General features: G+C 44.6%; 1 protein-coding gene and 1 long non-coding RNA gene across 5 annotated transcripts in view; one reads left to right on the top strand and one right to left on the bottom strand.

The window, feature by feature from the left end:
- Positions 1 to 18,189, top strand: part of LOC118397367 (stAR-related lipid transfer protein 13-like) — a 107,108-nt gene that overhangs the window by 56,595 nt on the left and 32,324 nt on the right. The window contains exon 1 of one of the 3 annotated variants that reach the window (XM_035792029.2): positions 741 to 1,188. The exons of 1 other annotated variant lie outside the window; for it this stretch is intronic. In XM_035792029.2, coding sequence (XP_035647922.1) covers positions 1,065 to 1,188 — 124 coding nt within the window. In that variant the 5' untranslated portion in view covers positions 741 to 1,064. Of the gene's footprint in view, positions 1 to 740; positions 1,189 to 7,848; positions 8,209 to 18,189 lie in introns of those variants that run through there. One more of the 3 variants, XM_035792028.2, reaches the window with a different exon arrangement.
- LOC127908659 (uncharacterized) lies at positions 6,561 to 7,042 on the bottom strand. Of its 2 annotated transcripts, none has more exons than XR_008067896.1 (4): positions 6,968 to 7,042; positions 6,867 to 6,893; positions 6,608 to 6,644; positions 6,561 to 6,570 (listed from the first exon to the last, which is right to left on the bottom strand). It is a non-coding gene; the product is annotated as an uncharacterized LOC127908659 (long non-coding RNA). The 2 variants fall into 2 exon arrangements; XR_008067897.1 differs by lacking the exon at positions 6,867 to 6,893 and adding an exon at positions 6,793 to 6,819.

Here is an 18,189-nt window from a genome sequence, read left to right as displayed (position 1 = left end):
TATATGATAGGTCAGACATAGGCTGAACAGGGAATAAGACAGTTATTACACTGTACTTTTACTCATGGCGCCCCCAGGCCATTAACTCCATAAAGCGGTTGATGTTTTTGTATATGAAAGCTATTGATGACACATGGAGTACTCTACTACAGACTGAACCGGTTGTTGCTCCCTGTCCTCTGTCACAATCATATCTGGAGTTCAACTTAATATGGTATTGACACAGCAAAGTCACTATGATGTCTGGTGTGATATTGACACAGCAAAGTCACAATAATGTCTGGTGTGGTATTGACACAGCAAAGTCACTATGATGTCTGGTGTGGTATTGACACAGCAAAGTCACAATAATGTCTGGTGTGGTATTGACACAGCAAAGTCAATAAGGTTAACCTTTCCTCTCCTTCAGGGGGGTTTGACCTCTGATAGGTTTGTGTATCAGAAACAAAAAGAAACTTCATTTTAACTCACTTGTTTAAATTGTATTTTTACATAAAACCCGACATCTTTATGAATCCATTTTGATGTATCCCTAATTCCAATTTTCCTGTAACATTCCATGGTCATTACCTATTAGTCACAAGAGTGAATGCTCTGTTAAGTGTAGTGAAAGTGAGAGTAGCCTGGTGAGTGAGAGGGAAGAAGAGAGGGAGGGAAGTGGAGGGGTGAAAGATAGAGGTAGGGAGAGAGCGCTGCTAGTATGGTCTATCTATGCATACAGACTGACCGTCACCGTGGTGGAAACTTCAAACAGCCACACATCTGCTCCTGGCTTTGTCTGGCACCGGGGTTGCCGAATCGTCCGGTCGATCCTTTTCGAGGGAGTGAGTTAAATATCGTTTAACTGAATTACTTGGCAAAGGTGGATACTTAATACGGAACATCTGTTCGTTGGTTAAATGTATGGCTGGTTAATTAATGGTTACACTCTGTGGCAGTAACTCAGTACTAATCAGTCAAGGAAGCATCGCCGCGAGCGCAGGTGGTAAATCCAGGTGAATGAACCAATAATTGGTTCATGAGGACCGGGATTTGATTTATTATGGTGGACTCACGGATTTACTATGACAACTAAGAGCAAGTCGATGAAACTGAAGCTGCGACGGTGTTTCAGTGAGACGCTGCGCGATTCCACGTCGAAAGCCTGGGATCTACTATGGAAAAATGTCAGGGATCGAAGACTCGCAGGTCAGTCTCTAAAAAGTATCGGTGTAGTATTGAATACACACAATATTTATTTGATTTTATTTGTTGTAAGAAAATACCCATTCTTAATTTTGTTATATTTAAAAAATATATTTGACAGATTTGAGCACAGAACGGTTTCTAACATGGTTTTATTAAACAAGTAGTTTAATAAGCTCACTAAATTACAAATCTGGCCGTTGTAGTTAATTTTCTAATCACAATGAACCAAGCGAATGTAAAGGGGAAATCAACAGTTGTTAGATTCATTGACTCTTGAAGAATATATCTTATAAATGCCTCATATTAGCTTTGTTCAACTGCCACACCGCATCAGAACCCAACATATAGGCTTGTTTTACTGCATTGTCTGTTAACAAAGTTAATGTCAACAAAAACGATATAGCCTCAAAACATGGTTACAACTATAATTGATATCATGGATGGTCAGTCCTTGCATCCATAGCTCAGTCTATGTGGCCATTTATCCACCCCCATCCTCAGTTTTTTGACTAATCTGGGACGGGGACAACGCGTTGTTATTGTTTCTACTGCTGATTGGTGCTTTAAACTATTCATCATACCGCTCATTGGGTGTTTGACACAAGCAGCATAATTCTGATCTTTTTTTCACGAATTGGTCTTTTGACTTTTCACGTCAGATCTTTTTCAGCGATGATTTGATTGGTTAATAGAGCAATTAGTGGAAAAAAAGATCAGAATTGGGCTGCCTGTGTAAACGCAGGCTATATGTACAGAATACATTCTGCACAGTTGTCCTCATAATTAGTCTTCTACAATAATCATACCCATTAACACGTGTCCACCAGGTGTAGTGTCACACTTAGTGTCACATGGGATTTACCTCTTAAGTATTCGTTTGTTTAAGGATATTCTAATTTACAATAATAATTAGAATTTCCCAAAACAACTTATAATACAGTTTGACTTCTTATTCACTGCTGGTTGGTTATAATGATTCATTTGGATGAAATTAAAACAATATCACAAAATACGTGAGTAATGTTCTCACGTGTAGCACCAAAGCAAGACCCATTATTATCCCAATGTGAATTGAAGCTAAGCATGTAGGTGAGGTTTGAAACTGTGAGTTAGAGTCCAGACCCCCTACTGTCACTGCTGCTGAAGGCTGTACTTAATGGTTTTAGGATGTTTCCTCGATTAGTTTACCTCATAATTAAAATGTGAAGATTATTCATCACAAATATAATTCCCTATATAGTGCACTACTTTTGACCCAGGGGCTGGTAAAAAAAAAAGTAGTGCACTATACAGGGAATAGGATGCCATTTGGGACATCCACTGAGTTATTTCCTTCAGGTACCTTTCTGTCAGAGATTTAAAATACAGCTGGAGCTGCTTGCTGGGAGAATGATATTGAATTTTCTAAGGAGCTCCTGAAGCTTGGTCTGTGTGTGTAAGGAGCCGAGTACACCACTAGGTGGTGCCAGTCAAATTATCCATACAGTAGGACAGCCCAGAAGTCTAGTAGGCTATGAAATATCTGAGAGGGATTCCATTCTCCATCTGTATTTCACTGTTATAATTATGTTATGTGATGGAAGTTGCCCTCAACTGTCCCTGGAGATTGTAATTGAATCAGATTGGTGTCAGTTCTGTCTTCTTATTGCATCACTATGGGCTGCGTTTCCTGGACACAGTCCTAGACTATATAGCACTTTCAATGGAGATTTTCCATTGAGTTGGTTTTTAGTGCAGGACTGGGCTTCATTTGTGTCCGGGAAACCTCCGCTATAAGCATATTTTATTGCTACACTATATAGTGTAGGTGCTATGTGTGATCATCCTTCACAATATTGTCTTTGTCTTGTTTTAGAAGCATGTCTATCTCTGTTTCTGTGTATTTAATGTTGTTTAAACTCTGTCAGTCCATCTCAACTGTGCAGTACTGAGACACCTCTGGGATTTAACTGCCGTTAGAGCCCTGTGGCTGCATTGTTGCTTCATTGTTGCTGCGTTGTTTGAAAGGTGGACACATGAATCCAACATTCTATTCCATATTTGTATCCTGGTGATATGCCATGGTGCCATGCATCTAGCAGCCCAGCCATTGGACCTCATCCTAGCCTTGGCCTGCTGTGTGTTTAGAAGCACTCTAAACAATGAGGGTCCGTTTGTGGGCTGGGCTTGGCTGGATACAGCTGAGTGTCTGTCTGGCCTGTGTGTGTGCATGCGTCGATCAGACCTGGCTGACTGGTGGTTGATTGCTTTTAACTCTCATAATGAGTCATAATTCTAACACATCTATTACATTTCTATGAGACCACTGAGTACAAGCACCTCTTTGGCAATGGTCTGGTCATGGGTTGTGTTTTTACTGAGGAGGTATTCTAACATCTGTTACATGTCCTATAATCCAGCTCCATGAGAAGACCTGGCTGACATTGAGGGTCGTTTAAGCAATAAGGCCTGAGGAGGTGTGGTATATGGCCAATATACCACGGCTAAGGGCTGTTCTTATGCATGATGCAACGCGGAGTGCCTGGACACAGCTCTTAACCATGGTATATTGGCCATATATCACAACTCCCCGAGGTGGTTACCAACGTAATTAGAGCTGTCTGATATACCATGGCTGTCAGCCAATCAGCTTTCAGGGCTCGAACCACACAGTTTATAATGAGGGATATAGGCTTTCTTCAGTTAGCACCTGCTCTAGAACATGTGCTTGGCATGAATAAGAGACTCCCAGACAAGACTGTGGTTGCTGTGTCCTCAAAGTGAAAGCACCTGCTACAGTCATATCTGTCCTAGGGTTTCTCTCCTAGGGTTTCGCTATTGCAGCCCAGCATCAGACCCAGTCTAAAGGGTTGATTATTTAGATCATAATAATATAATAATAATATGCCATTTAGCAGACGCTTTTATCCAAAGCGACTTACAGTCATGTGTGCATACATTCTACGTATGGGTGGTCCCGGGAATCGAACCCACTACCCTGGCGTTACAAGCGCCATGCTCTACCAACTGAGCTACAGAAGGACCACGGGGTGGAATTCATCCGTCATTCTGAGGCTACCACAGGACAGGAGCCAGACCAAAGCCAGAGCCATGCAGGGCTACCAGCGTCTATCTCTGAGTCACTCGCCACATCAAACCAGACCAGAGCCTAAAAATTTGCCCATTTGACTCTATTCTCTGATCAGTCCTGGTTCCAGCCACCAAGTAATACTACTTCCAACCTATCACCACAGAGCACCTATCACCACAGAGCACCTAGCATCACGTAGCTCAGACTACAGCAACGCTCAGAACAGTGCAGCCACCCAACACACCAGAGACAGGGACCTCCACCCCCTCACTGTGTGTGTGTGTGTTTAACAGTAGAGTCAACCTGAACAAACAGCTTATCCACAGTGTAACAGCTCCTGGTGTAGCCAGTCAAAGCCAGAGGTAGTGCATGAAAGCATGCAGAGGGTTGGGGGGCTCTGAAGTGAGCTAGGGGTGAATGTTGGTCTTTGTTGCCCAAGGAGGGTCCTACCAGCCAGAGGGACAGGGGCTATTTGACTGTTTGGCTGTATCCCAAATAGCACTACCCTATTCCCCATATAGTGCACTAATTGTGACCAGAGCACTAAAGGGAATAGGGTGCCATTTGGGAGGCTGTTTATCTTGGTGGTGTGCTTACTAGCAGCCCCAGTCCCTCTCCTACCCCTGTCCTGTTCCAGTCCCATGTGGATCCCTGTGCTGCACAGGCAGGCTGTGTGTTGAGAGGGTGAAAACCACCAGATTGGACCGCTGTGACGGGGAGTGAGTGGGTCTGCTCTGTTAGGATGTGGACTCTATTTTAAATGTGAATTATAACTTATGTTGTTCCATCCTATTCCAAACGCAAAAACACTACTGGAAATTTATCAAGTCTCAATATATACTTTTATTACTATTTAGTTTAAACTTCACTGTTGACAACTGTATCTTATCATATTTCATTCTCAAGTGTTGTGGCGGTAACCTGGTCCAAGATCTGTTTAGTGCTCTAGAGAGCAGAAACAGTCTGACACTCGGGCTATTGTAGTGGGGCTGTTTTAATGAACCAGAAAGCTTATTAGGGTCTGTATTAACCAGTACCAGTAACCACCTTTTTCGGGTCTGTATTAACCAGTACCAGTAACCACCTTTTTCGGGTCTGTATTAACCAGTACCAGTAACCACCTTATTAGGGTCTGTAATTAACCAGTAACCCCCTTATTAGGGTCTGTAATTAACCAGTAACCCCCTTATTAGGGTCTGTATTAACCAGTAACCCCCTTATTAGGGTCTGTAATTAACCAGTAACCCCCTTATTAGGGTCTGTAATTAACCAGTAACCCCCTTATTAGGGTCTGTAATTAACCAGTAACCACCTTATTAGGGTATTAACCAGTAACCACCTTATTAGGGTCTGTATTAACCAGTAAGCACCTTATTAGGGTCTGTATTGACCAGTACCTGTAACCACCTTATTGGGGTCTGTATTGACCAGTACCAGTAACCACCTTATTAGGGTCTGTATTGACCAGTACCTGTAACCACCTTATTGGGGTCTGTATTGACCAGTACCAGTAACCACCTTATTAGGGTCTGTATTAACCAGTACCAGTAACCACCTTATTGGGCTCTGTATTGACCATTACCAGTAACCCCCTTATTAGGGTCTGTAATTAACCAGTAACCACCTTATTAGGGTCTGTAATTAACCAGTAACCACCTTATTAGGGTCTGTAATTAACCAGTAACCACCTTATTAGGGTCTGTAATTAACCAGTAACCCCCTTATTAGGGTCTGTAATTAACCAGTAACCACCTTATTAGGGTCTGTATTAACCAGTACCAGTAACCACCTTAATAGGGTATTAACCAGTAACCACCTTATTAGGGTCTGTATTTACCAGTACCAGTAACCACCTTATTCGGGTCTGTATTAACCAGTACCAGTAACCAGTAACCAGCTTATTAGGGTCTGTATTAACCAGTACCAGTAACCACCTTATTAGGGTCTGTATTAACCAGTACCAGTAACCAGGAACCACCTTATTAGGGTCTGTATTAACCAGTACCAGTAACCACCTTATTAGGGTCTGTAATTAACCAGTAACCACCTTATTAGGGTCTGTAATTAACCAGTAACCCCCTTATTAGGGTCTGTAATTAACCAGTAACCACCTTATTAGGGTCTGTAATTAACCAGTAACCACCTTATTAGGGTCTTTATTAACCAGTACCAGTAACCACCTTATTAGGGTATTAACCAGTAACCACCTTATTAGGGTCTGTATTAACCAGTAAGCACCTTATTAGGGTCTGTATTGACCAGTACCTGTAACCACCTTATTGGGGTCTGTATTGACCAGTACCAGTAACCACCTTATTAGGGTCTGTATTGACCAGTACCTGTAACCACCTTATTGGGGTCTGTATTGACCAGTACCAGTAACCACCTTATTAGGGTCTGTATTAACCAGTACCAGTAACCACCTTATTGGGGTCTGTATTGACCATTACCAGTAACCACCTTATTGGGGTCTGTATTAACCAGTACCTGTAACCACCTTATTGGGGTCTGTATTGACCAGTACCTGTAACCACCTTATTAGGGTCTGTATTGACCAGTACCTGTAACCACCTTATTAGGGTCTGTATTAACCAGTACCAGTAACCACCTTATTAGGGTCTGTATTGACCAGTACCTGTAACCACCTTATTGGGGTCTGTATTGACCAGTACCAGTAACCACCTTATTAGGGTCTGTATTAACCAGTACCAGTAACCACCTTATTGGGGTCTGTATTGACCAGTACCAGTAACCACCTTATTGGGGTCTGTATTGACCAGTACCTGTAACCACCTTATTCGGGTCTGTATTAACCAGTACCAGTAACCACCTTATTCGGGTCTGTATTAACCAGTACCAGTAACCACCTTATTCGGGTCTGTATTAACCAGTGTAGAGTTGAGATTCATTATAATCCAGGTGTTTAGGCTCAATGGTTTCTTCTTCACAAGGTGCCACAGGCTTCCTGTCCTGTTGACCCCCACTGTGAATGGAGACGGGCGGGGAGTGGTGTTGGAGTATGGGCGTGGGAAGGGGCCTGGGGGTGGAGAGGGGGTTGTTGTGGAATGGTGGGGGTGGGGAGGAGATATTAGCATTCTCCCTCTTGTTCATCTGTCTCCTTCTCTTCACTCTCTTCATTCTTTTTCCTCTGTCTACTCAGCATGGCAAAGAGACTCCCTTATCCTGACTAAACTTGGCACCTGTGTGCATGTCCACTCTCCACAGCGTAGGATTGTTTTGGGCAGGGCGGGTCCTAGCAATACTGTTTTTCTAAGCCCTCCCATTTCCTCCTCTCTGTCTTGTCCTCCTGCCTCCCTCCTCTCTGTGCTTACTCAGTTCACAGGCATTCTTCTGGTATTTATATTTCCCTCCAGACCAGAGGTTAAGGCGTTCAGTCGGTTCCTTTCCCTCTCTCACACAGACAGACACTGGATAGAGCTCAGCAAGGTGGGCAGTACTCCAAGTACTGATCTGCCACTGGCTGCTGTCCGGTCACCTGACCTGGAGAGGTGTAGTGTTGTGCTGGCACTCCTCCTCCCTCCCCTCTAGCCTCTCAGCTCTCCTTCCGAGCCCCAGCCTTTCAGATCACACTGGGCTGCTAGCGCCTGGATGTGAAGCCTTCTGCTGCTGGATCCTGTCTGAGAGAGTGTGTTTATCGGTCAGGGTCCAGTGTAGTGTGTGTGTGTGTGTGTGTGTGAGTCAGTCTAGCAGTGCCAGTGCTGTAGTAGTAGTCATGTACAGGGATCTGTCTGACAGAGACTCTGAGCCCCAGGGGCCAGGCAGTGAGTCTCTGGGTAGCAATATGAGTCAGGACAGCCAGGACTGTCTGGGCAGTATGACCCAAGAGAGCCAGGATATCTATCTAAGGATGGACCACCACCGCCGTCGCTCCGGATACCGCCTGGGACGCATCATTGCCCGGCAACAGCTACTCCGGAGGATAGCTGGAGGTAGGAGGAGGAGTGATAGCTCTGGTTCAGGGTGTTATGTACTGTTTGCTGACAGCCTTAAGCTTCAGCAAGCAGCACATAACACCCAGGACTAGAGCTAGTTGAGTAGATACTGTAGTAGGAGTGGTGGTGGAAACTCTAAGTATGAGAACGTCTGGACACTCATAGTATTATGATGGTGGATGTTGACCATATGAAGGCTGGTGTAGACAGACATTGTGAAGGACAATCCGATAGATCCTTGTTCCTCTGTGAAGTTCAGCGACAGAGAGCCATAGTCTGTCATGGTTATCTAATCAGCCTATAGCTTGATCTAGCAGCAGCCTGCTCTGCTAGTGTGTGTGAGGACATGAGCGCTAGCTAGTGTCTGTCAGTCTGTCAGTGTGTAAGGACATGGCAAGGTGCTGTACTCTGTCAGCCAGGAAGTAACTCTAGTGTTGCTTAACGTAATAACACATTTAGCAAGCTGTGTAAATAATATATTAATATTGTTGTTCTAGACTAGCACAACACAGTGTTCCTACATACCAGAGGGTTGATTATGTGCACAATTCCCTAGGTATGTAAGACAATGTGTCATTTGGTGTGGTAGCTTGTATTGATCCAAAATAAGATACGCAAGTTAAGGCAACAGCACAGGAAGTGCAGTGTGTTGGGAGCATGACACGCTATTCCTTATCAGCCCCACCTGAACCCTGATAGCTGACCTTACAGTACCTTCAGAAAGTATTCACACCACTTGACTTGTTCCACATTTTGTTGTTTAACAGCCTGCATTTAAAATAGATTAAATGTAGATTTTGTGTCACTGGCCTACACACAATTCCCGATAATGTCAAAGTAGAATTATGTTTTTAGAAATGTTTACAAATTAATTAAACATTTAAAGCTGAAATGTATTGAGTCAATACTTATTCAACCCCATTGTTATGGCAAGCCTAAATAAGTTCAGGAGTAAAAAATCTGCTTATCATGTTACATAATAAGTTGCATGGACTCACTCTGTGAGCAATAATAGTGTTTAACCTGATTTTTGAATGACCACCTCATCTCTGTACCCCACACATACAATTATCTGTAACGTCCCTCAGTCAAGCAGTGAATTTCAAACAGAGATTCAACGACAAAGACCAGGGAGGTTTTCCAATTCCTCGCAAAGAAGGGCACCTATGGTAGATGTTAAAAAAAGCAGACATTGAATAAGCATGGTGAAGTTATTAGTTACACTTTGAATGTTGTATCAATACACCCATTAACTTCAAAGATACAAGCGTCCTTCCTAACTCATTTGCCAGAGAGGAAGGAAACCACTCAGGGATTTCACCATGAGGCCAGTGGGGACTGGATTAACAATGTCGTTATGTTTGTGGCAAATCCAACAAAACACATCAGTACCACTCTTCATATTTTCAAGCATGGTGGGGGGTGCATCATGTTATGGGTATGCTTGTCATCGGCAAGGACTAGGGAGTTGTTTAGGATAAAAATCAATGGAATAGAGCTAAGCAAAGGCAAAATCCTAGAGGAAAACCTGGTTCAGTTTGCTTTCCAACAGACACTGGGAGACAAATTCACCTTTCAGCAGGACAATAACCTGAATCACAAGTCCAAATATGGAGTTGCCTACCAAGATGACATTGAATGTTCCTCAGAGGCCTAGTCACAGTTTTGACTTCAGTCGGCTTGAAAATATATGGCAAGACTTGAAAACGACTTTCTAGCAATGATCAACAACCAACTTGACAGAGCTTGAAGAATTCTTTAAAGAATAATGTACAAATACTGTACAATCCAGGTTCTTAGCGACATACCCAGAAAGACTCACAGCTGTTCGTGCTCATACACCTGCATTGCTTGCTGTTTGGGGTTTTAGGCTGGGTTTCTGTACAGCACTTTGTGACATCAGCTGATGTAAGAAGGGCTTTATAAATACATTTGATTGATTGATTCTCGCTGCCAAAGGTGATTGTCTAACATGTATTGACTCAGGGGTGTGAATACTTATGTAAATTAGATAGTTCTGTAGCTCATTTTCAATACATTTGCAAACATTTTGAAAAACATGTTTTCACTTTTCATTATGGAGGTATTGTGTGTAAGTGAGTGAGAAATAAAAAAAACTCTTGAATCCATTTAGAATTTGTGCTATAACAAAATGTGGAATAAGTCAAGGCTTATAAATAATTTCTGAAGGCATTGTAGCAATACAATAGAGGAACTAACAAACTGATTAAGCAATACGATATATGTGCGTAGAAGATAATGTCCTTGGCGATAGCCAGCACAGTAAGCAATATGAATGAGTTTATGGTCAAACAATGACTGACTTGACCTTCAGCCTTCATTACTCTGCTGCTGTTATCTGCTCACAGGATTAGTCAACTGTGTGTGTGTGTGTCTTCCCTGGCCTGGCCCTGCCTTCAGGTCTGTCATTAGGGTTCTATTATGTCCAACATGAGTCCACAGAGAGAGTTTGACCTGAGAGGAGAGGAGCTGCAGTCCTTCCCTGTTCCTCCCTGTGTCTTTTGTCTTTTCCCCAGAGTGCTGTGGATGGCTTACCTGGGGGTGGAGCATGTTTGGGAGAGGGGGCATGCATTACAACAGAGGTGATATAGGCTGGTCTCCCCTCCTCCTCCCCCTGCAGGTGGGAAAGGCAGGCTGTGGGCCCAGAAACTGGATCGAAGCTTGGCCACATTTCACCTCAGAGTAGAGCAGAGAACTCTCCATCAATCAGCAGTAAAGCCTCAGGAAGAGTTTAGTCCTCATTTAGTCACTGTCCCTGGCAGGAGTCAGAATATACACTGCCTGTATTCTCAGCGTGACATAGGCAGCTGGCCTCTAAACGTCTCAGAGGAGTCAGTGGATTCATGTTTAGCTGTTTCTGTGGACTGACAGACAGATCGACAGATAGAGAGGCGAGACACTGGAGTTCTTGTTGTTTGACTGATTGCTGCAGCTAGACTGTGTGGTTCTGTGGAGGTATGTTTCAACTCTGTTTCATGTGGAGGTATCGTGATGATCGAGGCCTGTAGAATCATGTGTCTGGGTCTGACTGCTCAGATCAAAGCTGTCTGGTGTGTGTCAGCTATTTAGGTCAGAGACGATGATAGCAGAAAATATGGTATGTTGTCGTATTGGATGTAACTTTTCTTTTTGTCAACACAAGTCTAATCATTATATGACTCATGGCTGTCACGGTCATGGAAAGGATCTTAAAGGTTCTCTCTGTTGAGAAGATAACCGTTTTGTTCCTGCTATAAAGACCTATTGTATCTTAATTCAACATATAGGAGAAGGCATTTACTTTGTGGAATCATATTCTTAGGCTTAGGGTTAAGAATAGAGATTGCCAACCCTAGAAACATAATATTTGCTTTGTCCTTTGTAAACCTCACACATTATTATTCACTTGTAAGGCATGTATAAAATGAATCAAATAAATACAATATCAGTATGAAAAAAATATGGAAAATTATATTATTTTGTACTAATACAATTGCTCAGAGAAAGTAATACAAAAGAATCTCAAGATATGGGTCAAAATGATCGGCACCCCTGTTGTCAATACTCCAGCATCCTCCCCTTGTGAGGATAACGACGCTGAGCCTTTTTCTCTAATGTTTTATGAGATTGGAGAACACATTGGGAGGGATCCTAGACCATTTCTCCATACAGAATCTTTCCAGATCCTTGAAATCCTTCATCCTTCTTATGGACTGGCCTCTCCAATTAAAACCATACGTTTTCAATCGGGTTCAAGTGGGGACTGAGATGGCCATAGCAAAATGTACATTTTGTGGTCAATTAACCATTTCTTTGTGGATTTTGATTAGAGCTTGGGGTTATTGACATGGTGGAAGATCCACTTGGTAAAGTTCATGATGCCGTTGACCTTGACAAGGGCCCCAAAACCAGTGGAAGCAAAATGACCCCGTAACATCAAAATCAACCACCCTATTTTACTGTAGGTATGAGGTACTTTTCTGCATAAGATTCTGTTTTGCAACGCCAAACCCACAACTAGTGTGGCCAAAGAGCTCTATTTTCATGTTATCTGACCACAGCACCGGTTCTGATCCAAGTGCCAATGCCTTTTATCAAACTCCAGGCAGTGTGGGCGGCAGGTAGCCTAGCGGTTAGAACATTGGTCCAGGAATTGAGGTCGAATACCCGAGGCGACAAGGTGAAAAATCTATTGATGTGCCCTTGAGCAAGGCGCCGTACTACTTTGGCTGACCCTGTAAAACAACACATTTCACTGTACCTGTCCAGTGTATGTGACAATAAAACATATGCCCCCCCCCCCCATTATTTGTATTAATTTTTTTTGCTCATCATTATCAAGGGATCATATAATTCCGGTCCCCACGGTACATCATAAAGGTCTGAATTTGTCCCCAGAATGGAATTTCATTGAACTTTATTGATCTATCGAGATGTCACGGGCTTTACATAACACACATTACAAACATATAGGGCTGGTTTCCTGGACATGGATTTAGCGTAGTCATGGACTAAAACGCTGTTTCAATGGAGATGATTCTTTGGGGGTACTATGAATGCACTGACCTTTTTGTCACAGACAGTGGTGTTAGAGTCTGTCCAGTGAACTGACCTTCTCCATGCCCTGTTGTGGCCTGTCTCCAGCTGACCAGCTCCATTGACATAGCAGGCGAGGAGAGGGAGGGATTGTGCTATCACATCTGGGTTCAAATACTATTTGAATCACTTTAAATACTTCATCTGTGCTTGATTGAGCTTACCTGGCTTAATGGACCAATAGTGCAGAAAAACAAGGTTTGCAGGTTATCATATAGGCTAGAACAAACGCTAAAAGTATTGGAAACATTGCAAATATTATTTGTCTGGGGGTTACCCGGCCATAGAGACGGGTAGTATAACAGACTGTGGGAGGGAGTGACGGGGAGCTACTGGGAGTTTGTATAATTTCACTCCAAATTCCAGGGAAGCTTGTCCAGCGATCTTAGTCATGCTTCCCATCTGATGGCATTGCAGTGACACTCCAGCTACGGATGTGTGGGAGTGTGTGTGGGTCCTATTCAACTGCTGTAGCCATACCATACAAGTGAGTTTCTACAGTGTACGGCATTCCCAAATCCATTATGCATTATATAAATGTTTGGCAGAGTAGGCCTATAGAGCAGTGACTGTAGTCCAATATCTATCAGGTTTTTCCTGCCCCACAGAGTGAAGGAATTATCCAGTCTTTGACTCTGCAGCAGGGTATGAGGATGAGGCCAGCCTCACTGCAGCAGGGAATGAGGATGAGGCCAGCCTCACTGCAGCAGGGTATGAGGATGAAGCCAGCCTCTCTGCTGCAGGGTATGAGGATGAAGCCAGCCTCACTGCAGCAGGGAATGAGGATGAAGCCAGCCTCACTGCAGCAGGGTATGAGGATGAAGCCAGCCTCTCTGCAGCAGGGTATGAGGATGAAGCCAGCCTCTCTGCTGCAGGGTATGAGGATGAAGCCAGCCTCTCTGTAGCAGGGTATGAGGATGAAGCCAGCCTCTCTGCAGCAGGGTATGAGGATGAAGCCAGCCTCTCTGCAGCAGGGTATGAGGATGAAGCCAGCCTCTCTGCAGCAGGGTATGAGGATGAAGCCAGCCTCTCTGCTGCAGGGTATGAGGATGAAGCCAGCCTCTCTGCAGCAGGGTATGAGGATGAAGCCAGCCTCTCTGCTGCAGGGTATATGGATGAAGCCAGCCTCACTGCAGCAGGGTATGAGGATGAAGCCAGCCTCTCTGCTGCAGGGTATGAGGATGAAGCCAGCCTCTCTGCTGCAGGGTATGAGGATGAAGCCAGCCTCTCTGCAGCAGGGAATGAGGATGAAGCCAGCCTCACTGCAGCAGGGAATGAGGATGAAGCCAGCCTCTCTGCTGCAGGGTATATGGATGAAGCCAGTCTCACTGCAGCAGGGAATGCGGATGAAGCCAGCCTCTCTGCTGCAGGGTATATGGATGAAGCCAGCCTCACTGCTGCAGGGTATGAGGATGAAGCCAGCCTCTCTGCTGCATGGTATATGGATGAAGCCAGTCTCACTGCAGCAGGGAATGCGGATGAAGCCAGCCTCTCTGCTGCAGGGTATATGGATAAAGCCAGCCTCTCTGCTGCAGGGTATATGGATGAAGCCAGCCTCTCTGCTGCAGGGTATATGGATGAAGCCAGCCTCTCTGCTGCAGGGTATATGGATGAAGCCAGTCTCACTGCAGCAGGGAATGCGGATGAAGCCAGCCTCTCTGCTGCAGGGTATATGGATGAAGCCAGCCTCTCTGCTGCAGGGTATATGGATGAAGCCAGCCTCTCTGCTGCAGGGTATATGGATGAAGCCAGCCTCACTGCTGCAGGGTATATGGATGAAGCCAGCCTCTCTGCTGCAGGGTATATGGATGAAGCCAGCCTCACTGCTGCAGGGTATGAGGATGAAGCCAGCCTCTCTGCTGCAGGGTATATGGATGAAACCAGCCTCACTGCAGCAGGGAATGCGGATGAAGCCAGCCTCACTGCAGCAGGGAATGAGGATGAGGCCAGGTTCTTTCCAGCAGGATGTGTGGATGAAGGATTTGGAACTCAGCCTATGTGGATGAGGGAAGAGGCCTGGGTTCTATTCTAGAGGATGTGTCTCTTTCCTGTCAATATTACTGCAGCCCAACTCTGTCTCTCTAGATCTGTACAGCAGACTGACTGCATCTCTCCCTGTATCTGCTGCTTCTGCTACTAAGGCAGTGGAAATACCCAACACTTCACACCCAAATGTAACTATATAGGCCCTCTGTGTCCAATTCCCCTGTACTCACACACAGACCCTCACACACGTGCTTGTCCGCCCCTTTCCCCCCCTCTGCCAGTACACACTACACCCACTGTCCACAGTCAATGACCTTTTCATGCCACCATAGAGGGACATTTCCTGCTAGATTCTTGATTTGCTTACTTGAATTCCTTGCTAAATTCCTCAGCCTAACACCCAAAGTTATTTTCATACTAACTCCAAGTTGCTTGGAGGTTGTTCTACTGGCAAACCCATTCTAAAATAATCTGTCTCCACAGAGCAGAGAGGAAGCCAGAAGATTGGGCAACTGCTCGGTCAGAGCTAATGCAACAGTCATTGTTAGATCTCTAGCGTTGATAATGTCTGGAGTAGTGGACAAGCATTTAATTTAGTCTCTTCAGAAATGTCTGAATGTATGGGATTGCTGTGCTTCAATGTCAATTTAAACTGTTGGACCTGGTGTGTTAATCAAGACTAAATTCCTGAAAAACTGTCTGCATATTTCTATCTCTTTAAATCTCTACCTACTGTATGTTATATCTATACCTGCTCCTGTATCTGTAGTGGTGATATACTGTAGATGGCTGCCTGGGTTTTAAAGACTGGCTGAAATGGTGCTTTACTGTGGTAGAACACTAAACCACGACGAAAGGCTGGCTCGCTGACGCAGTTTGTTTTCATGTCTTCACTGAGGGATCTATGTTTGGTACGGGTCTTCCTGTTCAGTCTGACCTCCGAGCAGACCCCCGAGCCTGACCCTCTAGTGACCCTTCATAACAGCCATCTGACCCCCCCCCTGTGAATCTCTTGTTGCATCCAGGGGCTCCATTCTCTCTCTGTGAAGACCATTAGCTCTCTCCCTCTGTCTCAGGGCTCAGGACACTGTTGGCACCTGACCTACTGGTAGGAGTTACAGCCTGGCAGCTGTATTGTAATATCCTGGAGTGAATCTGTCTGTCTGTCTCCTCAGGAGGACTGCGATAACTAGCAGTGTGGACTGAAGGTGTAAGGTTATTGTGTACATTACATGACTTGGTGGTTGTGTACAGCAGCTATATGACTTGGGTTATTATGTATCATAGAACCAGGCTCCCGGCCTGCTAGACACCCCGATGAGCCCCAGTACAATACAGCCATGTTGATCATATTAATGATACCTTAGCAGGAAGTAGCCCATTTCATCTCCACGTTTACCCAGAGGTCCAGAGTCATGATGAAATGCTCGATCATGTACACATGGTCTAATATGTATTCATGGTACAGAATAGATGTGTTCTGTTTAATGGGAAATTCCCTGAGGACCTATTTAAGTGACCATCACCATGAAAAACCTTTAAACACGTGATCCTCAGAGTGTCTTTGTCCCACAGGGAGGATCATGTTCCATGCTGCTTAGTGACGACACAGACTGTAAATCTGTATGACCACATCACTGGTATGCAGATGTCACATTCAGATCTCATGACTATATTGGAGCATGGTGCTGCCTCTGATGCTGATGTGCCTAGCCTTGGGCCCCTCAGGTTTCCAAGGTGACGTGAATGCCTGTGACAGAGCCTACGTTGTGCCCTACTCAACACGACCCTGATGGTGGCAGACCAGGACTTCTTATCTATTTCTATAGGGAAAGCGATGTGACGCACAGGCTACGGCCCAAATGATAACCCTGGTCCCAGTTAGCAGCAGTCCTGCCACTCCTATAGCCTGTGTGTCTAACCTGACAGCTGTCATGTGCAGACCAGTCCAGTCATAGAGCAGGCTAATGATTGACTACATACCTGATATCCAGTGTAACGATACACACAAGTCATATATTAACAGAACCAGGCTGGAAAACTCTCACTGCTCAGCTCAACTCAAAGGTCAATCACATTCCTGAGTGGAAATGCTCAAATAATTCCCCAATACAAAGTGGCACAAATCAAGTCTATAACAATGTATATAATTTACATATATCTCAGTAACAGTTATTGAAATAAGGCTTTATTAAGATTATTTATTAACTGAGGACTGTGATTGTGTCTGTTGAAAGTGAAGTCCAGAGCTCTGTTGATCTTTACATTAACCTCAGCTGGAGTGTGTGTTTGTATTTGTGTGTGCGCTTGCGTGTGTGTGTGTGTGTGTGTGTGCGTGCGTGTGTGTTTGAAAATAAACATGTTGTTTTCATGGCAATTCGAGTGGAATAATATGTAAGATGAGAGGTTATTGGTTGTGCCTCCTGGTGATTCAGTAGCCTGTAATCAATGTTCCACTCGGTTTCCTCAGGTCACTGGGTTCATCCTTTCTGCTGCCCTCCTCTGGTATTAATGTGTAACTGCACTACCACATGGAGTGTGTGTGTGTATGCGTGTGTGTGTGTCTCCTCCTAGCCCTGTCTGTGTGATAGCTGTGGTTCTGGGACAGAGTTAACAGAGTCTGTTTGTCTGTCAGTAATTCATGATGATCTTTCTCCAGTTGTATTACATAGCTCATGGAAAACCAAATGACAGTGTTTGCTATGCTATCAAAGACAGGAGAATTACAGTATACAGGCTTACTTTATGACAGGGAAACAGCATTGCCAGAAACAAACATTATATTACCTTGTGTACACGTGCACACACACACACACACACACACACACACACACACACACACACACACACACACACACACACACACACACACACACACACACACACACACACACACACACACACACACACACTGCTTATAATAGGTGACTGACTTACAGAGGGGCTGCTGTCAAAGTGGAGCACATGCATGTCCATTAGCAGGAGGACAAGGTTACTAACTACATAGAACCCAGCTGTGTTACAGACTGCACTGGAGAGGGAGGGGGAGGAAAGGGATAGGGGGATAGTGGCATCTGATAAATCCCAGAGCAGACAGGACTGAGGATGGAAGGTAGGAGGGGAGAGAGAGGGAGAACAGAGAGAGAGAGAGAGACAGTCAGTAAGGCTGTTGTAGTGGTGGCAGCAGTAGCAGGAGGACAGCCAGGCTTGCGGTGGTGTGGTGTGGGGACCATCTCGCTCTCTCTGCCTGGAGTCTGTTTCCTCACCCTGTATCTGGACCCAGAGACCCACCAATGCCAACAGGTACCTCTCTACTCTCTCTCTCTCTCTCTCTACAGCCTGCCCTATACAGTACCTCTGCCACAGGTATTACACCTCTCTACTCTATATCTCTCT

The sequence above is a fragment of the Oncorhynchus keta genome, chromosome 18 (genome assembly GCF_023373465.1).
Source record: "Oncorhynchus keta strain PuntledgeMale-10-30-2019 chromosome 18, Oket_V2, whole genome shotgun sequence".
NCBI classification, from domain to species: domain Eukaryota; kingdom Metazoa; phylum Chordata; class Actinopteri; order Salmoniformes; family Salmonidae; genus Oncorhynchus; species Oncorhynchus keta.
Note: the sequence above shows the minus strand (reverse complement) of the source record. Positions and strands in the feature narration are given on the sequence as shown.